The 23591-nt window shown below is 47.3% G+C and overlaps 1 protein-coding gene across 8 annotated transcripts in view; it reads left to right on the forward strand.

Moving 5' to 3' along the window:
* Positions 1-23591, forward strand: part of LOC134927840 (uncharacterized) — a 298227-nt gene that overhangs the window by 22411 nt on the left and 252225 nt on the right. For 5 of the 8 annotated variants that reach the window (XM_063922888.1, XM_063922889.1, XM_063922892.1 and 2 more), the window contains one exon: positions 17121-17145. The exons of the other annotated variants lie outside the window; for them this stretch is intronic. In XM_063922888.1, the coding sequence (XP_063778958.1) occupies positions 17121-17145 (25 nt within the window). The remainder of the gene's footprint in view (positions 1-17120; positions 17146-23591) is intronic. 8 annotated transcript variants of the gene reach the window in all.

A 23591-nucleotide genomic window follows, 5' to 3' on the forward strand; every position in this document is an offset into this window, starting at 1 on the left:
CGAAACCAGACGGTTCGGTGAGACCCATTCTGAATTTAAAATCCTTGAACACTTATATAAAGAAGTTCAAGTTCAAAATGGAATCGCTCAGGGCGGTTATTGCAAGCCTGGAAGAGGGGGATTTTATGGTGTCGCTGGACATCAAGGATGCTTACTTGCATGTCCCCATTTACCCACCTCACCAGGAATACCTCAGGTTTGTGGTACAGGACTGTCATTACAAATTCCAGACGTTGCCGTTTGGTCTCTCCACGGCACCGAGAATATTTACCAAGGTAATGGCCGAAATGATGATACTCCTTCGGAAGAAGGGAGTTATAATTATCCCGTACTTGGACGATCTCCTCATAAAGGCGAGGTCCAGAGAGCAGTTGTTGGTCAGCGTAGCACTCAGGAAGTGTTGCAACAGCACGGCTGGATTCTGAATATTCCAAAGTCGCAGCTGATTCCTGCGACGCGTCTGCTTTTCCTGGGCATGATTCTGGACACAGAACAGAAGAAGGTGTTTCTCCCGGTGGAGAAGGCCCAGGAATTGTCATCTCTGGTCAGGGACCTCCTGAAACCAAAACAGGTGTTGGTGCATCACTGCACGCGAGTCCTGGGAAAGATGGTGGCTTCTTACGAAGCAATTCCCTTCAGCAGGTTCCATGCAAGGATCTTTCAGTGGGATCTGTTGGACAAATGGTCTGGATCGCATCTTCAGATGCATCGGTTGATCACACTGTCCCCGAGGGCCAGGGTGTGTCTGCTGTGGTGGCTGCAGAGTGCTCATCTTCTCGAGGGCCGCAGGTTCGGCATACAGGACTGGGTCCTGGTGACCACGGATGCAAGCCTCCGAGGATGGGGGGCAGTCACTCAGGGAAGAAACTTCCAAGGACAGTGGTCAAGTCTGGAGACTTCACTACACATAAATATACTGGAACTAAGGGCCATTTACAACGCCCTGAGTCAAGCAGAGCCCCTGCTTCAAAACCAACCAGTACTGATTGTCACATCACGGCGGTCGCCCATGTAAACCGCCAGGGCGGCACAAGAAGCAGGATGGCAATGGCAGAAGCCACAAGGATTCTTCGATGGGAGAATCACGTGCTAACACTGTCAGCAGTGTTCATTCCGGGAGTGGACAACTGGGAAGCAGACTTCCTCAGCAGGCACGACCTCCACCCGGGAGAGTGGGGACTTCATCAAGAAGTCTTCACACAGATTGTAAATCGTTGGGAACTGCCACAGGTGGTCATGATGGCGTCCCGCCTCAAGAAAAAGCTAAAAAAAAATTGCGCCAGGTCAAGGGACCCTCAGGCGATAGCTGTGGACGCACTAGTGGCACCGTGGGTGTACCAGTCGGTTTGTGTTCCCTCCTCTTCCTCTCATACCCAAGGTACTGAGGATAGTAAGAAAGAGAGGAGTAAGAACTATACTTATCGTTCCGGATTGGCCAAGAAGGACTTGGTACCCAGAACTACAAGAAATGATCTCAGAGGACCCATGGCCTCTGCCTCTCAGACAGGACCTGTTACAGCAGGGGCCCTGTCTGTTCCAAGACTTACCGCGGCTGCGTTTGACGGCATGGCGGTTGAACGCCGGATCCTAACGGAAAAGGGCATTCCAGATGAACTGATTCCTACGCTGATAAAAGCTAGGAAGGATGTGACAGCAAAACATTATCACCGCATATGGCGGAAATATGTTGCTTGGTGTGAGGCCAGGAAGGCCCCAACAGAGGAATTCCAGCTGGGTTGATTTCTGCACTTCCTACAGTCAGGGGTGACTATGGGCCTAAAATTGGGGTCCATAAAGGTCCAGCTTTCGGCCCTATCTATTTTCTTTCAAAAAGAACTGGCTTCACTGCCTGAAGTTCAGACGTTTGTTAAGGGAGTGCTGCATATTCAGCCCCCTTTTGTGCCTCCAGTGGCACCTTGGGATCTTAACGTTGTGTTGGATTTCCTGAAATCACACTGGTTTGAGCCACTTAAGACCGTGGAGCTAAAGTATCTCACGTGGAAGGTGGTCATGCTGTTGGCCTTAGCTTCAGCTAGGCGTGTGTCAGAATTGGCAGCTTTGTCATGTAAAAGCCCATATCTGATCTTCCATAAGGACAGGGCAGAATTGAGGACTCGTCCCCAATTCCTCCCAAAGGTGGTATCAGCGTTTCATTTGAACCAACCTATTGTGGTGCCTGCGGCTACTCGGGACTTGGAGGACTCCAAGTTACTGGATGTAGTCAGGGCTTTGAAAATCTATGTAACCAGGATGGCTGGAGTCCGGAAAACTGACTCGCTGTTTATCCTGCATGCACCCAACAAGCTGGGTGCTCCTGCTTGAAAGCAAACTATTCCACGCTGGATCTGTAACACGATTCAGCAAGCTCATTCTGCGGCAGGATTGCCGCATCCAAAATCAGTAAAAGCCCACTCCACAAGGAAGGTGGGTTCTTCTTGGGCGGCTGCCCGAGGGGTCTCGGCATTACAGCTTTGCCGAGCTGCTACTTGGTCGGGTTCGAACACGTTTGCAAAATTCTACAAGTTTGATACCCTGGCTGAGGAGGACCTTGTGTTTGTTTGCCCGTTCGGTGCTGCAGAGTCATCCGCACTCTCCTGCCCGTTTGGAGGCTTTGGTATAATCCCCATGGTCCTTACGGAGTTCCCAGCATCCACTAGGACGTCAGAGAAAATAAGAATTTACTCACCGGTAATTCTATTTCTCGTAGTACGTAGTGGATGCTGGGCGCCCGTCCCAAGTGCGGACTCTCTGCAATACGTGTATATAGTTATTGCAAAAATAAGGGTTATTGTTATGAGCCATCTGTTTTGTGAGGCTCAGTTGTTGTTCATACTGTTAACTGGGTAAGGTTATCACAAGTTGTACGGTGTGATTGGTGTGGCTGGTATGAGTCTTACCCTGGATTCCAAAATCCTTTCCTTGTAATGTCAGCTCTTCCGGGCACAGTTTCCCTAACTGAGGTCTGGAGGAGGGGCATAGAGGGAGGAGCCAGTGCACACCAGATAGTACCTAATCTTTCTTTTAGAGTGCCCAGTCTCCTGCGGAGCCCGTCTATTCCCCATGGTCCTTACGGAGTTCCCAGCATCCACTACGGACTACGAGAAATAGAATTACCGGTGAGTAAATTCTTATTTTTTATGTTGACCATTTTCATGTCTACCTTTTGACCCTCTAACATGTGGTGTCTAACTAGACACTGTCTGTCTATTATACCTCTTTCATATTGCAATTTAAGACACTATCACTGCATTCATTTGGCAGCTCAATATCTATACAGCACTGTGAATAAATATGTTCTACCTGTCCTACATATTAATATAGGAATGGAATGTTAGGCCTGCACAGACAGTCAGTTGGATATCTCCCAGTTACTGTTATCAGGAATAAATATAAAGGTGGCCATTTACTAGTGCAAAGGTTCCTAAACGCTGTCATCAAGGCACCACAACGGTCCTGGTTTTAAATGTAACCATGCTTGGCCACAGGTGACTTAATTAGCCCCTTAGTCAATTTGATTTAACCATTTTGATTAACTGTGCTGAGCCATGGATATACCTAAAACCTGGACTGTAGGGGGGCCTTGAGGACCGCGTTTGGGAACCTCTGCACTAGTGCACTTCTCCGAGGGAAGAAGTTGCATAAGTTGCCCTTGAACTTCCCAGCAGCAGGATTGCATACAATACATTGTACGCAGTCCTTTTGCAGCCACAGGCATCCAGTTTGTTTGGTGCCCCATGGAGGAGAGCACTGCTTTTACAGGGGCTGCTTTTAAGCAGCTGCTTCATAGTTTTTCTTTTATTTTCACTTCTATTTAACATTTTTTGTTACATTTTATAGGCCCTACACACTGGCTGACAATCCTCAAAGATATGAACGATCTCGTTCATTATTGAACGAGATAACGTTCATATCTTTGAGTGTGGAGTCACCAGCCATGAACGATGCGCGGCCCCGCGCTCGTTAATCGCTGGTGCCCCGTCGGCTGTGCATGCAGGCCCAATATGGACGATCTCGTCCATATTTGCCTGCACTTGTATGGAGCTGTGTGACGGGGGGAGTGAAGAAACATTCTTGGGCTGCCCGTCAGCCTGCTTCCAAACCAGACGAGCCTGCTGCTTGACGGGGCGTGCTTCCCCCTGGGGGACCCCAGGGTGGGTGGGTGGCAAGCTTCTGCGGTTTGCCCAGGTATGGTTACAGACCACTTCAGACGCCTGGGTGAGGGAAGTCGTCACTCGCAGATACGCCATCTCTTTCAAGACACGTCCCCCTCACCAGTTTTGCTCGACAGTTATACCTTTGGATCCGTTAAAAACAAAAACTTTTTGGTGGTACAATCCCTACTGGACACAGGAGTGATAGTGCCGGTACCTTTGTCTCAGAGGGACAGGGGGTACTATTCAACGCTGTTCAAAGTCCCGAATCTGAATGGATCCTCTCGACTCATTCTCAACCTCAAGTTATTGAACAAATTTGTGAAGGTATCCAAATTTCGTATGGAAAATCTTTGCTCTATTATTCTGGCTTTGGAGCCCAGGGACTATATGGTATTCCTGGACACACAGGATGCTTACCTACACATACCTATTGCCATGTCGCATCAGCGGTATCTGTGGTTTGCTATTGGCAACCAACATTATCAATTCCAAGCCTTGCCTTTTGTACTGACCACAGCTCCTTAGATCTTCACCAAGGTCATGGCAGTTATGACGGCCGTTCTCTATCATCAAGGCATCAGGATCCTGCCGTATCTGGACAACTTGTTGATACTGGCGAACTCCCCTGTGGTTCTCCTCCGTCATCTAGAACTGACGGTCCAATTCCTACAAACCCACGGATTGCTCATTAATTGGAAGAAATCCTTGCTGGTCCCTGCTCAGAACATGGTGCACCTGGGGGCACTCTTGGAGACGCACACAACCAACGTCCTTGTCTCCAGAGAAGGTCCTGAATCTTCAGGACAGTATAAGATGCTTCCTCTTTCGGCCGAGAGTGTCGATACACTCGGCGATGCAAGTACTAGGCCTCGTGGTGTCTGGTTTCGACATGGTAGACTGCACTCAATTTCATTCCCGCCCTCTACAGAGGTTAATCCTTTCCAAGTGGGACAGCCTGCCACACCGGATCAGATCTCACATGATCTCCTTAACTCCGGAGGCTCGTCTGTCACTGAGCTGGTGGCTACAGGACCAACAATTGAGCAGGGGTTGGGGCACGGTATTGGAGCAACACTCTCTCTTCAGAATCTCTCCTCCCCGATAAATTTTCTGGAGTTGCGGGCAGCATTCACTGCTCTGTACCAGAGGCAGGGCAAGTTTCAGAACAGGCCTGTTCAAGTACAGTCGGACAATGCCACCACAGTGGTGGACATAAATCATCAAGGTGGCACGCAAAGCCGCATGGCAATGTTAGTAGTATCAAAGATTCTTCAATGGGCGGGTCCTCAGCTGGGAAGCGGACTTCCTCGGTCGTCAGGACGTACACGCCGGAGAGTGGAGCCTTCAGAAGTATTTCAACTCCTAGTGGACAAGTGGAGCCTACTAGATGTAGACCTGATGGCGTCTCGACACAATAACAAGGTTCCGGTCTTCGGAGCAAGGACAAAGGATCCTCAAGCAGCGTACGTGGACGCACTGGCAATTCCATGGAACTTTCGGCTGCCGTACGTGTTCCCTCCGGTGTCACTCCTGCCCAGGGTAATAAGGACGTTCAAGCAAGAAGGAGGAATACTACTTCTAATCGCTCCAGCGTGGCCCAGACTGCATTGGTTTTCAGACCTGCAGGGTCTCTCGATAGAGCTTCCTCTTCTACTTCCTCAACGCCCAGACCTCCTCATTCAGGGCCCTTGTGTCTACCAGGATCTGGCCCGACTGGCTTTGACGGCGTGGCTCTTGAAGCTTCACTCCTGAGGCCCAAAGGATTTTCTGAGGCGGTCATTCAAACTATGTTGAAAGCTCATAAACCAGCTTCGGCTCGGATTTATTATAGGGTCTGGAATTCTTACTTCACCTGGTGTGCGGCTAAGATTTACGATGCATACAAGTTCAGTACTGCCAAACTTTTGGCTTTTCTGCAACAGGGCCTGGACTTAGGCCTTCGTCTTGCCTCCTTCAAGGTTCATATGTCAGCCTTGTTGGTGTGGTTTCGGCGAAAAATTGCGTCTCTGCCTGACCGTCATACTTTAACTTTCACTCCCTATGTCCCTCCTGTGGCTCCTTGGGATTTGTCCGTTCTGAATGCCCTACAAGAGTCTTCATTTGAACCTCTTGAGTGTGTGGACCTTAAATGTCTTACGCTTAAAGTCTTATTTTTGCTGGCTATTGCATCTGCTAGACGGGTTTCAGACTTGGGTGCCTTATCCTGTCTATCACCCTTTCTGATTTTTCACCGTGACCATGCGGTTCTTAGAACTCGTCCTGGTTATCTACCTAAGGTGGTGTCATCTTTCCACCTTAACCAAGAGATTGTGGTTCCGGCCTTTATCTCTCCTGGTTTGTCCTCCAAAGAGCAGCCTTTGGATGTGGTACGGGCTCTCCATATTTAGGTGAAGAGAACTGCCTCTCTTAGGAGGTCTGATTTTCTCTGTCTGTCCTTTTCACAAACGTGGCTGGCCTGTGAATAGGCAAACTTTGGCCAGATTGATTAAAATGGTGATTGCACAAGATTATGCGCAGGCTGGATTTCCAGCTCCTGCTACTATCAAGGCCCATTCTACTCTGTCTGTCTGGAACTTCTTGGGCGGCCTGCCGTGGTGCGTCCCTAGAACAATTGCGCAAGGTGGCTACGTGGTCCTCTGTGAACACATACATTAGGTTCTATGCCTTTGTTACTTCCGCCTCCCAGGATGCTTCCTTTGGACGCCCGGTTCTTATACCCGCTACAGTGCGTCCCCTCCCATTAGGAACTGCTTTAGGACATCCCTGATGAAATTCCCTGTGGAATACCAGTGTACCCCGCTGCAGAAAAGGAGATTTATGGTAAGACTTACCATGTTTAAATCTTTCTGCGAGGTACACTGGATTCCACGGGGCACCCACCCTGACGCACTTGGCTTCTTTGGGTTTGCATGGCATTAGCCACTGGTACCTTCTGTCATGAGAATGTGATTCTATGTGGCTAACTACTATCGTCTGTTACCTGCTAACGTAATTGGACTGGTTAACAAAACTTGGCTTCAGTGCCTGGAGGCGGGGATGTAGAGGAGGTGGTGCAGTGCATCCTGGGAACAGTCAAAGCTTTAACCTGTTGGTGCCTCGGATCAAGATTTAACTACACCCAGATGTTGTTCCCTGTGGAATCCAGTGTACCTCGCAGAAAGATTTAACTGTGGTAAGTTTTACCATAAGTGTCCTTTGTCCTCTTTTTCGTCCCATAGGGGACACTGGTATAGCCTGGAGGACTTGAGTCCGGGCACCAAGTAGTTACAATCTTTCAGCAGCCCAGGGTCCCTCTCCTCTATACTCTGCCCCTATCCACAGGCAGACCGTTTTAGTTTGGTGCCTGCATGTAGAGGCCACTGTTTTAATGGGCTGCTTCTCAGTAGCTCCTAATTTAGATTTTTCCTCTGTCTTTTACTTTTCATTGAGTGGGCGGTGAAAGGCATTCTATAGGATGCCCTTATTGCCACGCCACCGACCCAACACTCCTCCAGCCATTCTCCGCCTTGCGGCTGTGGCGACTGGGTCAGTGACCTCGTTCACAGGTCCTCAGCACACAGGAAGATACCTCCTGGACCCGCAGCAGGGGACAGGTAAGAGTGGCTTCCTGCATTGTTGCTGCTTTACCCCGCGGTGCAGGTCACCAACGGCGGTGCTGGCTGTGGGATCTCCGGTTGTCTCCGCAGCCCCACTATACCACCAGGGCAACTTCAGGCAACTGAGTACTGCTAAAGTGTGGTGGCAGTCATTTGCCCCATGTCCAGGCCAGATGAGGTAGACTGGCTCCTCCTGTTAGCCGCTCCCCCACTTCTTGCTGCGCTCTCAGCAGGCAGCCTGCCCGCCTGCCACAGGTTACTCCTCCTCTTTCCCCTCCTACAGAGCTATTGGGCAGCCATTTTACTAACTTATCTGTCTCGGCTTGTCTCCAGACAGAAGCTTGGCCTCCTGTCCTCCCTGTATACCCCAGTTAGCTCCTTCCTCCCCTGTTGGGCCTGGTTTGTTGAGCGCTGTTTCCCCATTTGTTATGTCCATTGAATGTTCTACGTTTTTTGGCGTACAATGGGGTAAATTTACTAAGGTGGGTGATTTTTAGAACTGGTGATGTTGCCCATGGCAACCAACCAGATTCTTCTTACCATTTTTCTAGCTGCTTCTAGCAGATAATAGATATAATCTGATTGGTTGCTATGGGCAACATCACCAGTTCTAAAAATCTCCCACCTTAGTAAATTTACCCCATTGTTTCTGTTACAGACCCTGTGTATATATTTTAGTTTGTCAGGTTTAGGGTCTGTTTAATTGCTGCTGCTATCGGTAACACTGTATTAAACACATTCACCATTGTAGGCAACACTCTTTATAATAGTCCTACTTATTTATTTGTGGCGCTTTACCATTCATTGTACTGCCCCATAAATTGCACAGCACAGTTCTCCCCCCCCTAACTTTTGTGGGGACAACCTTGCATAGCATTACAATGTCTTGCAAGAGCAAAGTACCCAGGCAGGTGGGTGCTCCGGTTATTTAACTGTAGAACTTGTTCTGAAGCTCTTTCTCCTCAGGGTCCAGACTACGTTAGCCTCAAGTAATTCACCGTTAATGTTGCAGTTAACCAGCTTTCAACCCCCAGGTCTGCTCCACCTGCTAGTCTTATCTACAGGTACGGCCTAGGTGATCAGCTTGGTTCCTGCTCAGGGCTATTAGCAGCCTTCTGCCATAGAGCCACTGTGGATGCAGTCCTTCACTCATTCTGTGCAGGTGTCGGCTCTTTCCAGCAGATGTTGGACAGAGATCGTGCACCTAAGCACAGGCCTTCCAGTTGGGATGTCTCTACGCCCCTGTCAGGTTGCGACTCAGAGGTTTCATCGGAAACCTCCATTACCTCAGATGTTGCAAACTCGTTTGTACTGTAGGATGCCCTACTACAGACTGATGTAGAGGCCCTGACCTAAGTCCATGGCCACAGCATTTTGGCGGCAGAAGATTGTGACTGCTGTATTCCTTCTGCGCAGCTTGACCTCCTTGCACCCTAATAGGCGCTTCTATTTATCCGTTACCAACTGCGGATCAGGTAATGTGGGAGTCCCCTCCTCCGGTTCATGATCACGTTGTCTGGTAGAATATTGGCTCTATTACCCTCCCTATTCTGAACATGGCTTACCTTAAGGATCCAACGGATAGGAAGCTGGAGATTTTCCTTTAAGAGGATATATACTGATGCTATTGCACGCCCAGTCCTGGCATCCGCTTGGGTGGCTAAGGCCATCACCCGCTGGGCGGATACCCTAGAGGACATACTCCGTTCTGGTGGCACAAAAAGGAGATATTGCAGTAAATGTATTGGGGTGCGAGAATGCTAGTATTCTACAGCAGCAGTCATTTGTACCTTACTTAATGCTTGGAAGCCATCTTGTGCCAGGATTATCAACTGATTTGGAAGACCTACTTTAGCTGGTGTTTGTCTCGAGGCTTCAACCCAAAATCGTTCTTGCTCTCGCAAGTACTGTCTTTCTTGCTGATGTGTCTTTATTTGGACTTCCGCCTTTCATCATCAAAAGTACCGGTTTCAGCCCTTTCTGTCCTATTTCACAATGAGATTGCAAAGTTGCCTGAGCCACAGACTTTTTTTATTTTTATTTTTTTTAAAGTTTTTGTAGGATGTCCTCCATGTGCAACCTCCATTTGTTCCCCTGATGGCTCTATGGAAATAATCTTTAGTTGTATATGCTCTCTAGTCATCCCGTTTTGAGCTTTTGGACACAGTAAACACCTGGTGGCTTGCGTGGAAACCGTATTCCTCCTCACCATTGCATCAGCATGTAGAGTCTGACTTGAGATACTTGTCTTGGCGCTCACCTTTCATTTTTCTTTCGGACCCAGCTGTTCTTAGGACGTGATTAGGCTACCTCCTGTAGTTTCCAGATTTCATATCAACCAGGTTATCATGGTCCCTTCTTTCCAAGAACTGGATTCTTCACAGGGGAAGGCCGCCTTGGATGTCGTGCGGGTACTCCATATTTATGTGGACAAAACAAAAGATATCCGTAAAACGGATACTCTTTTTGGCCTGTATGACTTTCACGAATGGGGCTGGCCGGTTACCAAGCAGACTTTAGCTAGATGACTACATATGACTATCCGCCAAGCTTATTCTGCCATGGTGACAGCTCATTCCACCAGGTCAGTGGGGACTTTGAAAGCACGACGTGGCAGCTGTGCGGAGCAGCCACATGCTATTATGCCCGTATATGCATTAGGGTCGATTCTTTTGTAAAGCAAAAGGTTATCACCGCGCTAACGGAAATTTTACTGTGAAGCAGCTTTGTTTAAAAGCTATATATAGCAGGAGGGCTTGTGTTAATATAATAACGCAATACAGTAGGGAAGAGGATTTTTTAAAACATTTTTATAGCAATGTTTAAAAGCTCTTTTAAATTAATATCTAAAAGGCAGAGCCCGTGAGGAGTAATAGAACTGACAGGGGTTCCGATGTCAATTGCCAGTGGCTGAAGCCGCTCTGCATTGGTAGCTTGGGAGCAGGCTGTCTAAGCTTTCCCTACTGCTTCCTACCTTCAGCGCTGGTCTGTCACCCGCCGGCTGGTTCCCTCGTTGTCTGATGTTCGGTCGACTGTTGTCTGTCGGTGCGGTACGATGACGTCACCACTGACTCCACTGCACAGCACTTTGCAGCTCAAATAGTTTTTCGTAAGCCCCTTATTCCCAAAGCATAACTTTTTTTTTTTTTTTTTTTTTTTCCCCGTTTTGTTTGATTTTGTAGCTTGGACACTTTATTTCCAATTTCTCTAATGTCACAACATTCTTTGTACATGAGCGTAATGCTTACTGTTAAGATAGCAAATAATGGATCCAATCCATGCTCTTAAAATGGCAAATCGTGGATCTAAAGGCTTATTTTCTCCTTCGGGATCCACAGGATATACATGGGGTTGCAGATGGCATGAGGTGCCGGGGCACCAAACGGTTAAACTTTTGAGCTCTCAGGATGCCTCAGTTCAGCCTCCCTATAACACCGCCTCCTGGTCCAGGGAATTCAGTTTTTTGTTTGGTGCGACAGGAGCCGAACCACTGTAGAAAGTGTGGCTGTTTTTGCAGCCACAAGCCCCCCCCCCAACTCTTATTTTATATAGCCTTTTCTTAGAGCTGCTTTACTATATGTCTTAAACACATTGCAAAGTTGCTCCAACAACTTCTCGTCTGTGTCAAAACAGTCGAGTAGACGCAGGTGTTACGGTGGGCGCCAACTGGACGTACTAGCAGGTCCACGCTGACTATTAAAAAATGGATAGATATAGGGCACCACCCTCACAATCTACACAGTTTTAAGAATGAGGGGATACTTCAGAGGATGAAGTGGAATCTTCTCCGGGTCTGCCTAAAGAGAAGAGGAGCACCGCACCTCAGTGGATGTACCTACATTAATTCATGCAGTGAAATCCATATGATCAATGGAGGAAGTAGAAGAGCCTATACTAAAGTCTAAGGCTCCAATTTTTAAACGTACAAAAACAGTAAAGGCTGAATTTCCACTCTCGGATCAGTGGACGGAAATAAGAGGCATGAAAAACACTCGGTAAGAAGTTTTAAGTTACCAGAACATGGTTTCTTCCACCTTTGGACTGTGTAAAAAAGGGAAGTACCTCCCGAGGTAGTTGCTCACGTAGTCTGACTGGTGCGCAAATCTGCATTAATTCTGCCTTCAACATCTTTGAATGATGCAACAGACATAAAAATTGATAGTTATCTCAAGACTGTATTTTCCTTAACAGGGGCAAGTACAAGACCAGCTATGGCCACAGAGGCTAAAGCTGTGGCAGGCTGGACGGAAGCTTTGGAGTATATCTTGGTTCATGGAACAAGAGAACAATTATCCCATATACCTAATATAAAGCAAGCAGCTGTCTATATGGAAGAAGCAGCCCTAGATATGGGTTTATTAGCTTCTCAAGCTTCAGCTTCCTCAGTAGCAGCTCGCAGAGCAGTTTGGCTACGCTCATGGAAGGCTGATACGGAAACCAAGAATGTATTGGAATCCCTAGACTTTGTCGAAAGTATTCTGTTTTGAACAGAATTGGACAACATTCTGATGTCTGAAGCAAACTAAATCAGCTGCATCAAACCCTTGATTCTCTGCTTTCCTGTCCTTTCGGCCCCAATGTAAAGCAAAGGGAAAGGCTTATGTCAAACAATCTCAATCCTATAAAGCTGTTAAGACTAAGGCCAAACAGGCTTGGTCAGCCAGACGCCCAAATTCTAAACCAGAAGACAAGTTTCCTGCCTGATGGCACGGGCCTCCACCTGGGGGACCCCAGGGTGGGAGACTGACTTCTTTAATTTGCACAGGTTTGTCAACAGTCCACCAGATACCGGAGTACAAGAAGCGCTGCTCACGGTTACGCCTTCTCTTTCAGGAATCCCCCCCCCCCCCCCCAGTTCTTTTGTACCAGCCCGCAGTCGGTGGCAACTAAGGCCAGGGCTCTACAAACTGCAATACAGAATTTGCTACAGTCAGGAGTGATATTACCAGTTCCCTCAGCACAAAGAGGACTGAGATTCTAATCTACCCTGTTCCTGGTTCAGAAACCAAATTGATCTCACCGGCCCACATTCTCAATTTCAAAGCTGTGAACAAATGTATTTGGGTGCCTCTGTTCCATATGGAAACATTATGGACCGTTATCCTAGCAATGGAGCAGCAAGATTTCATGGTGTCTCTGGACATTCAAGATTCTTACCTACATGTACCGATAGCACTCTCCCATCAGCGCTGTCTCAGGTTTGCAATCCTCCAGCAAAATATTCGGTGTCAGGCACTTCCCTTTGGGCTTGCTACAGTTCCACGGGTGTTCACCAAAATTATGGTGGTGATGGCATCTCACCTTCATCACCAGGGAATAAGGATTTTCCCATACCTGGATGACCTACTAATCGTGGCATAATCTCAGGAAACACTCCACTGCCATCTACAAGTAGCAATAGCCTGCCTATAAGCTCACAGCTGGCTCATGAATTGGGCAAAGTCCTCCCTAGGTGCTGTATTGGATATCGGTCTTCAGAAAATCTTTCTACCTCTGGACCAAATATCCACAATACAGATGAGGATCTGTGGATTGCTACACAATTGGAGAGTATCCATCCATGCAGCAATGCGGCTACTGGGATCAACGGTCTTTGCATTCAACATAATAGAATAATAGAAATGCCCAGTTCCATTCAAGACCCTTTTAACATCTGATTCTCTCCAGATGGAATGAGACTGCATCAGACAATGACCATTCCTCATGAGGTACATCAGTCTTTAGCCTGGTGGCTACAGATGTCCCACATGGACAAAGGTCGACCCTTATGGATCTCAAACTTTGGTACTTCTGACTACAGACTCCAGTCTGAGGTTGGGAAAATGTAACAGGGCAATACTCTCTCCAGGGTTGTTGGACCAAGGACTAAAGTCTGCCAATTATACCCCTTTCAGACAGAACATGAAATTACCGGGTGAAGCGGTTCCACCTGGTAATTTCATGCAACACGCGGGTCCTTTTTCTGTGTGAAAGGGTCAACCCGTGTTGTAATTCCCGGGACTTCGACCCAGGAATTTACCAGGGTCGGAGACGCTGGAATTATGACACGGGTTGACCCTTTCACACAGACAAAATACCCGTGTTGATCTTCAAATTACCGGGTCAAAATTTTCGACCCAGTAATTTGCATGTCTGTGTGAAGGAGGGGTCAGGCAGGTCCCAGCAAAACGACCCGGCACTGGAATGCCGGGTAATTGCCGGGACTTTCAGACTTTTCTGTCTGAAAAGAGTATTAATGTCCTGGAACTTCGGGCCATCTACATGGCACTCACCCAGTCAAAAGAAGTCCTTCGACTGAATCTGAACAGGATTGCCGTGGACAATGCCACTGCAGTAGCTTACCTTAGTCACCAAGGGGGCACTCGGATGGCAATGAGGGAAGTGTGTTGAGGCAGTACGGATGGTGTAATGGTTAGCATTACTGCCTCACAGCACTGAGATCGTGGGTTCGATTCCCACCATGGCCCTAACTGTGCAGAGTTTGTATATTCTCCCTGTACTTGCGTGGGTTTCCTCCGGGTACTCCGGTTTCCTCCCACAATCCAAAAATATACTGGTAGGTTAATTTGCTCCTAGCATGAATGTGTGTGCGTGTACATGTTATAGGGAATATAGATTGTAAACAGGGACTGAATATGTGTGCGCTATATAAGTAACTGCTAAAAAATAAATAGTGTTTCAGATTCTGGTAAACATATGAGGATTGCCAGAAGTGGGCCTTATTGCTTCACGTCACAACAACAAGGTACCGGTATACGGGTCAAGAACAAGGGATCCCGAACCAAACTTCGTGGATTCCCTGTCATGATGGAAATTTCATCTGACATATGTCTTCCCACCGTGTTGCCTAGGATGATTCGCAAATACAAACAAGGAGGGGGCACAGTGATATTAATAGTTCCGGCCCAGATGAAATTGGTACATGGTTCTGCAGAGGCTATCCATGGACACTGTTCCTACTGCCTCAACGCCCAGATCTACTGATTCGGGGTCCCTGTCTCTACGCACACCTGAATCCGCTGTCTTTGATGGCATGGCACTAGAAACATCCGTCCTAAAGGCGAAAGGCTTTTCGCAGGTGGTAATTCAAACGATGCTTAAAGCAAGGAAACCATCCTCAGCCCGCATCTATTACCGATCATGGCATGCTTAATTCCAATTGTGCTCTGCAAGAAACTATGACCCGAAGTCCTTTAAAGTTTCAAGAATCTTAGGATTCCTTTAAGCTGGAATTGACTGAGGTCGCCGCCTATCCTCCCTGAAGGTACAAGTATCAGCATTACCCGTATAGTTCCAAAGGAAAATTGCTAATCTTCTCACATTTTTCCAGGGAATGCTTCACATTCAGCCTCCGTTTGTACCTACAACAGCCCATTGGGACCTAGGGCTGGTTCCCAGGGCTCTTCAAGCTGCCCCATTTGAACCCTTGCACCAGGTGTACCTCAAATGATTGAAAAGCTAGTTCTCTTTCTACTGGCAATTGCTGCAGCTAGAAGAGTATCAGATTTAAGGGCACTATCGTGTCACCCTCCATTTCTGGTTTTCCATTTAGACAGAGCGATTCTCCGAACCAAGTCTGGATATCTTCCTAAGGTGGTTTCAAAATTCCATCTTAATGAAGAGATAGTAGATCTGGCCTTCCAGTTGCCGGATCTCTCTGTGGGAGATACATCATTGGACGTAGTTCGTGCACTAAGAATATCCGTTGATCGTACCAGTGCCATCCGAAGAACAGATACTTTGTCCTGTATGGATTCCATAAGAGAGTATGGCCTGCCAGTAAGCAATCATTGGCTAGATGGGTTCAGATGACTATCTCAGAAGCCTACTCTCAAGCCAATCTCCCTATCCCGGATTATGTCTCTGCCCATTCTACCCGTTCAGTCGGCTCATCGTGGTGCTTCAGCTGAGCAACTCTGTAAGGCAGCCACATGGTCATCCATAAATACATTTATCAGACATTATGCCTATGATACCTTTGCCTCTCAGGATGCAGTGTTTGGGCGTAGGATGCTCCTGTCAAATCGGGAGCGTCCCCTCCCTTAAATGCCGCTTTGGGACATCCCCGTGTATACACTGTGGATCTACTGTGAACCCTGAAAGAGAAAACAAGAGTTATAGTAGACTTACGATGGTTAATTCTGTTTCTCTGAGGTCCACAGGACGCCAACCCTGATGCATCTGGTTTGAGAATCTCTACACTTAATAATCCCTTCCTTCTGGTATGGAAGTGTGTGTGTGTGTGTGTGTGTGTGTGTGTGTGTGTGTTTCTCTCGCCTGAATAGGTCTTCCTTTTCGCTTTAATCCTGCTCCTGCCCTGGGCTTTGGGACGAAACTGATTTCACTGGGCCAGGAGGTATGGTTATATAGGGAGGCTGAACCGAGGCATCCTGGAAGCACAAAATTTTAACTGTTTGATGCCAGATCCCCTCATGCCACCTGCAACCCCATGTGTATATACTGTGGCTCTCTGAGAAACAGTTAACCATGGTAAGTCTACCATAACTCTTGTTTTTAATAAATTGGCAGCATTAAATGTATAGAAGGATTGCATAAAGTTAAAAACAAACAAACTGGTTTCAACATTGGATTCTAGTTACTGACACTGCTGCCTGGTAACATCGCGTTGGGCATTGGCTTATCATTTGGACCTTATGTTGCATTGGTGGTTAAATTGCAATAACTAAACATTTCATTTTTGAATTTCCGTTCTGCGTGTTTTTTATCTTTTTGTTTTTTTTAGCATTGAGGTGCAAAATCCGTGTTCTCCCCCTAGGCCTTTTTGATGGGCGCAACGCCCGTCACTTTTCTTACACCTTCAGCTCATCCAGGGCTAGCCTGACGTAAAGGAGTGAAGAGTACACTGGCACCAGCCTGCAGAGGCCGGCGTGAGCAACAGTCATGCTCACTCCACTGTTTAACGGAGGGTCCCGGCTGTCCCTTTCCGCCTCAATCCTAGATCACCCTTGCGCTGTGTACCAGCATTGCAGACTCCTCAGCCTCCTCTTAAAGGGTGAAGGGAATACAGTGGGCTGCTGCTTAGGCTTCCCCCCTCTTCCCTGGCTAACTCAATGCTGCTTGGCTTTCTGGGGAGGACACAAAGCCCTTTTTATAGTAAAATTTTTATTTCTTTTTTGTTTCTTTGTTGCTTTCCTTTTACAGGTAAAATCTAGAAAATGCAACATGGAATTCTTCCTAAATGTATAGGGAGCAATGGGATAATAAAGGCTTGAACTTTCTCCTATTTTCTAAATGGAAAAAAGTTCGCTCTTATTCTAAATCTCCAAGTAATTCTTAATGCTGCCAACATCTTGAGGTTAATTGTTTCTTTTCTTTTGTTTTGGGACTGATTTGCATCTTCACTTTAAAGAATCCAAGTGCGTTAAAGAAGCCAGGTAAGTGTTATATTTTAACTTTTACTTCAGTCCTTGCGGCTAAGTCCATTTTATATACTACATAATTTGGCATTTGGGTATCTGAAGGCGTGCTACCTGCAGTGTTTGAAGTCTTGGATGGATTTTTCACATTTTCGTTTTTGATACACTTAACATACAGTGCAGTCACAACAATCTGAGTGCATAATTACTGCATCTCTTCTGGATGGGGTCAAAGCAACAGATCAGATTGTCAATGTGTCCCCTTTCACATGTGTACCATTCAAATAAATCATGGGTCTAGAATCCCAGTTAAAAGAATCTTGAAAGATAACCAGGGTAAAGTAAAATGCTTTGCTATGTCCAATAGATTTTTATATATATATATATATATATATATATATATATATATATATATATATATATATATATATATATATATATATATATATATATATCTTAAAATCATTTGCTCCAATGAAAAGTCATCTTTTGCGCCTTAAGCCCTTTCTTTTTTTTCCTTCTTTGTCCGTCATCTATCTTAGAGATAAAGACTTGTATAAAGATTAGCAAAAGTCGTTTTTCAAATTAAAAACAATCTCTGGGATTTGCCTGGACTGTCTATTGAAAGTTTCAGATTTGTTTCCTCAAGTGGAAAAGTCTGCAGCCAAAAGGAAAAAGAATGTATATGAGGTTTGATGTAAGCTTGCAAGCTGGTCCTTCATACTTTCATTTCTCTTGCGTCTTAGGGGATGCTGGGAATCCAATTTAGTACCATGGGCACTATAGAAATTTGATTGTGCGTGCTGGCTCCTCCCTCTATGCTCCTCCTACCAGACTCGGTTTATAAAATGTGCCCGGAGGAGCTGGTCGCATCTCTGGAAGCTCCTGAAGAGTTTTCTACATTTTTATTTTTAAGTTTGTTATTTTCAGGCAGGACTGGATGGCACCAGCCTAGTGTTCACGCTGTTTTTTTTTTTTGGTTAAGGCAAAATCCGCCCTGCCCCTTTTGCGGCGCCCTGCTAGAACAGCCGCCTGCTTCCTGCCCTCCCAGCGTGTAAAGATGCCATGCACACGGCATCCATTCACGCTATGGGAGAGAGCTGGGCGAAGCCCAGCACCGATGGAGGTGCTGGGCATGCCCCCAACAGTGACATCGCCGGCCACAGACGGCCCCTATAGTAACATCTGTGGGCCTCACTGCCCACTAAAATGATGTTTCCATGACCACGCCCCCTATTTTACATGGCTGCGCCCCCATTTCAGGCGGGCGCGCAAATATGCCCCCGGAGTCCGGCACCCTGCCCTATTTCATTCCTAGAAGGAACACTACCAGCCTGCCTGCTTCGTGGGACTTGGAGGGAGGGGGGGGGGGGGGTACCAGGGAGTTATAGCAGGGGGGAGCGGTTTACTAGTGTACGAAGTCCCTAATCTAGGCACTTAGGGGGTCATTCAGACCCAATCACTTGCTGCTTTTTTTTTTTTTTTTTTTTGCAGCCGTGCGATCGTATCTGAACAGCACATGCATGCGGTCTGCAATGCGCAGGCCTCATTGCCGGACAGTGACCGATTCTACGAAGAAAGCGATTGCAAGAAGATTGACAGGAAGAAGGCGTTCGAGGGCGGCAACTCACCTTTTTCAGGGAGTGTCCAGGAAAACGCAGGTGTGCCCGTCCGTTTCCAGGGGGGGTTCCTGACGTTGGCTCCGTCCAAGATCATCGCAGAGGCTGACTAAGTCCTGAGCTGTGCAGAGACTGTGCAGCTTTCTGCACAAGCGTTCGTACCTGTGGATTACCCCCTCCCCTGTAGGCATCGACTACCTGATAGCTGCAGTGCAAAAAATAGCCTGCGTGCAATCAGGTCTGAATGACGCCCTTAGGGGGTCATTCCGAGTTGATCGCACGCTGCTGATTTGCGCAGCGAAAAATGGCAAAAACTGCTTATGCACAGCAATGCGAGTGCGCGTTGTACGGATACAAACAGCATCGTTGCTGTGCAATGCTTCTCGCGACAAATCCATTCGTACATCCGAAGGAGATCGACAGGCAGAGGGCATTTCTGGGAGTGGTAGGGAAAACACAGGCATTTGCAGGTCAGGTATCTGACGTCAATTCCGGGGACCTCCGACGCTTGAATCATCGCACAGGATAAGTAACTACAGGGCTGGTCTTGTTTTGCACATGGCTGGACTCCATTAGGGGAATTATTTCCACCATTTCTACAAAATTACCTCGTAATGAGAAAGTGACGCAATACTTAAGGCGGTCTATGGCTGAGTTTATGAAAAAGGACTCTGTACCCAGACCAGCATCTCAGTCCTCTACCATTTGTCCACAATTAAGTACTTTGGCCCATATCCTGCATTCTAACTCTGATAATGAAGGGTCAGAAATGGAGGAAGGTGAGGTGGTCATAGAGGTAGGGGAGGGTACTGTCACAGGGTGTAGAGGCTCTGATAGAGGCTATCAGAGAAATTTTAAATATCCCTGATAAGGTGACAGAAGAGAGTGAGGAATCTTATTTTAATAAGAGTCATCAGCCACTTTTCCTGTGTCAAAGGAATTAAATACCCTGTTTAAAGAACCGTGGGTTAATCCAGAAAAGAAATTTAAAATTCCTAGACAGTTATCTTTTCCTTTTCCTCCAGAGGATAGGAAAAAAATGGGAAAATCCACCGATAGTGCATGCGTCAATCCAGGCTCTCACGTAAAATTGTATTACCTGTCCCTGGTGCAGCCTCCCTAAAAGATGTGGCAGATTGCAAGATTGAGACTACACTAAAATCTTCGTATACTGCTGCTGGGGTGGCCCAGAGACCCACTATAGCATGCGGGTGATTTACAACAGCCATTGCTAAATGGTCAGGTAATTGAGGGGTTAGACACCTTACCTCAAGAGGAAATGGCTTGCTCTTGCAACATATACAAGACTATGCAAACTTTATGGTGGAAGCAATAAAAGAAATAGCTTTGCTTAAAGCACGCACTACAGCTATGGCAGTGGCTGCACGCAGAGGATTATAGCTACGTCAGTGGACTGTTGATGCGGACTCCAGGAAAGGAGTGGAAGGCTTGCCTTTCAAAGGAGCGGCCTTATGTGGGTATGATCTCGACAAATGGATCTCCCGAGCTACTGCGGGTAAGTCCACATACCTACCTTCTGCAGCCCCGCCAGCTAGGAAGGACTACTCAGGACCTAATCTACAGTCCTTTTGGACTGCCAAGTTTAGGGGCAAAGCCAGAGGTTCTTCTACAGCCGCCAGAAGTGCTAGAGGTAAACCACGCAAACTGGCGACTGCTAGTTCACAGGAACAGGGCTCAGGCTTTGCTTCCTCAAAACCTTCCGCATGACGGTGGACCGCAATGCCTGGAAGACGGGTGGGTGGGAGCCCAGCTAAAATTCTTCAGTCACATCTGGACAGGATCATGCCACGATCCCTGGGTCATAGACCTTCTATCCCAGGACTACAGACTGGAGTTCCAGGAGCTCCCATCTCGCAGATTCTTCAAATCAGGCTTACCAGTTTCACAAGAGGCGAAAATGAACTTATACGACGCCATTCAAAACTGTTACAGACCCAGGTCATTGCTCCAGTTCCACCTAGTCTACAAAACAAGCGTTACTATTCCAGCTTGCTTGTAGTACCGAAACCGGATAGTTCGGTAAGACCGATTCTGAACCTCAAGTCATTGAACCCGTACATACGAGTGTTCAAATTCAAGATGGAGTCGCTGAGAGTGGTGATCTCCAGTCTGGAGGAGGGGAAATTCCTTGCATCTTTGGATGTCAAGTATGCATACCCTCACATTCCGATCTGGCCGCCTCATCAGGCTTATCTACAGTTTGCACTGCAGGACTGTCACTACCAGTTTCAGGCCCTGCCATTTGTCTCCATGGCATCGAGGGTGTTCACAAAAGTGATGGCAGAGATGATGATGATGTTGCTCCGCAGACAGGGAGTGAACATAGTTCCGTACCTGGATGATCTTCTGATAAAGGCACCGTCCAGGGAACAGCTGTTGGAGAACATTGCCCTCTCAACCAGACTACTCCTGGATCATGGGTGGATTCTGAACCTACCGAAATCTCACCTAGAACCAACGCAGACACAGTCTCAAAGGCAATGGTAATCCAGTCTATGGTTCGGGCCGTCTTGAAGCCGACCCGAATCTCAGTGCATCTCTGCATACGCTTTCTGGGGAAAATCCTGGCTTCTTACGAAGCAGTTCAGTACGGAAGGTTTCATGCGAGGCCCTTCCAGCTGGATCTGTTGCACAAATGGTCCAGATCGCATCTTCACATGCACCAGCAGATTCGTCTGTCACCAAAAGCCAGGATCTCCCTCCTGTGGTGGCTACAAACTTCTCATCTAGTCGAGGGTCGGAGGTTCGGGATTCAGAATTGGATTCTGCTAACGACAGACGCAAGCCTCAGAGGTTGGGGAGCAGTCACCCAGGGGGTACAGTTTCAGGGAAGATGGTCAGGTCAGGAAGTCGTCCTTCTAATAAACATCCTGGAACTCAGGGGTATCTACAACGCCCTTCTGCAGGCCTAATCTCTTCAGAATCAGGCCATTCGGGTACAGTCTGACAATGTGACGGCAGTAAAGTACATAAACCGACAGGGCAGAACGAAAAGCAGAGCTGCAATGTGGTGTCAAGAATTCTCCTCTTGGCGGAAAAACACGCCATGGCGTTGTCGGCGATCTTCATTCTGTGAGTAGACAATTGGGAAGCAGACTTCCTCAGCAGACACGACCTGCACCCCGTGGGAGTGGGGCCTCCACCAGGTGGTGGTCCGGTGGTTAACATGTTGGTGGGGGTACCCACAAATCGACATGATTGCCTCTCGACTCAACAAAAAGCTCAAGTTGTATTGTTCCAGATCGGTGGACCCACAGGCAGCGGTAGACGCCCTGACAACTCCGTGGGTTTACCAGCTCATGTATGTGTTACCTCCCATTCCTCTGATCCCAAGAATTCTAAAAAGAATAAAAAGGGAAAAGGTTCAAGCAATCCTCATTGCTCCGGACTGGCCACAAAGGCCCTGGTATGCGAATCTTCTCGAGATGCTGCTCGAAGATCCGTGGCCGCTGCCTCTTCGAGAGGATCTTCTGCAGCAGGGTCCATTTGTCTATGAAGACTTACCAGGGCTATGTTTAACGGCATGGAAGTTGAATGGCTGATTCTAGCCAGGAGAGGGATTCCTGACAAGGTCATCCAGACTATGATCCAAGCAAGAAAGGGGGTAACGTCTGAACATTACCATCATGTCTGGAAGAAATATGTCTCTTGGTGTGAGAGCAGACAATATTCTACAGTGGAATTTCATCTGGGACGTTTCCTGCTTTTTCTTTAGTCGGGAGTGGATGTGGGCCTACGCCTAGGCTACATTAAAGTTCAGATTTTGCATTGTCTATTTTCTTTCAGAAACAGTTGAGGTCCAGTTGTTCTTGAAGGATGTTATGCACTTGCACCCTCCCTTTGTGCCTCCCATGGCATCTTGGGATCTCAATTTGGTGCTGCAGTTCCTCAAATCTGACTGTGAACCATTGCAGGAGGTAGACGTAAAGTTCCTTACGTGGAAAACCGTCACACTGTTGGCCTTGGCTTCAGCAAGACGCGTGTCTGAGTTGGGGGTGTTTTCTTACAAGAGCCCCTACTTCATTTTCCATGAGGACAGAGCTGAACTCAGGACTCTACAGCAATTAGATAATTAATATAGCCACAGATGTCTATATAGTCTCTGCCATTGGACATGCACATATAGGTGAAATCCCCTTCTATCATATGTGGCTATAAAGGCTTGCCCTTGTGTGCCTGAATCAGTATGGTTTAATTACAGAAATTATACCCGCGGTATTATCCTTGCTTGGAAAGAATACAGAGTGCAAAGTGGCTCTTCTGCTGTCAGATGTTAGAGGGAGAACAGCTTTTTGCTTTTATGTCCTGATATCCTAGACCATAGGTTCTTAAACTCTGTCCTCAGGACCCCACACGGTGCATGTTTTGCAGGTAATCCAGCAGGTGCACAGGTCATTACTCACTGACGCATTTAAAAGGTCCACAGGTGGAGCTAATTATTTCACTTGTGATTCTGTGAGGAGACCTGCAAAACATGCACTGTGTGGGGTCCTGAGGACTGAGTTTCAGAACCTGTGTCCTAGACATTGCAGGACCTCCTCCCCACAGTCGTCGTCGAGAGAGAGCCGGAGAGTTACAAAGTACCACATTAGGTAAGTATTTATGCAACAATTGACCCCTTTTTGATGGTTCATTAGGGTGAGAGTACTTTCTGCTGGTAATGTTAGAGGGGAGACGGGCCCTGATGTCCACTGGAAACGCGCTTAACCAACGTGGGCCACATCTCACTGATACCTGCAAAAGATGTGCACAAGCCCATGTTGGTGAAACGCGTCATCAACCAGCGTCAGGCATCAAACACTATGTGTTACTTAGCACAACGGA

The sequence above is a fragment of the Pseudophryne corroboree genome, chromosome 5 (assembly GCF_028390025.1).
Source record: "Pseudophryne corroboree isolate aPseCor3 chromosome 5, aPseCor3.hap2, whole genome shotgun sequence".
Taxonomy (NCBI): domain Eukaryota; kingdom Metazoa; phylum Chordata; class Amphibia; order Anura; family Myobatrachidae; genus Pseudophryne; species Pseudophryne corroboree.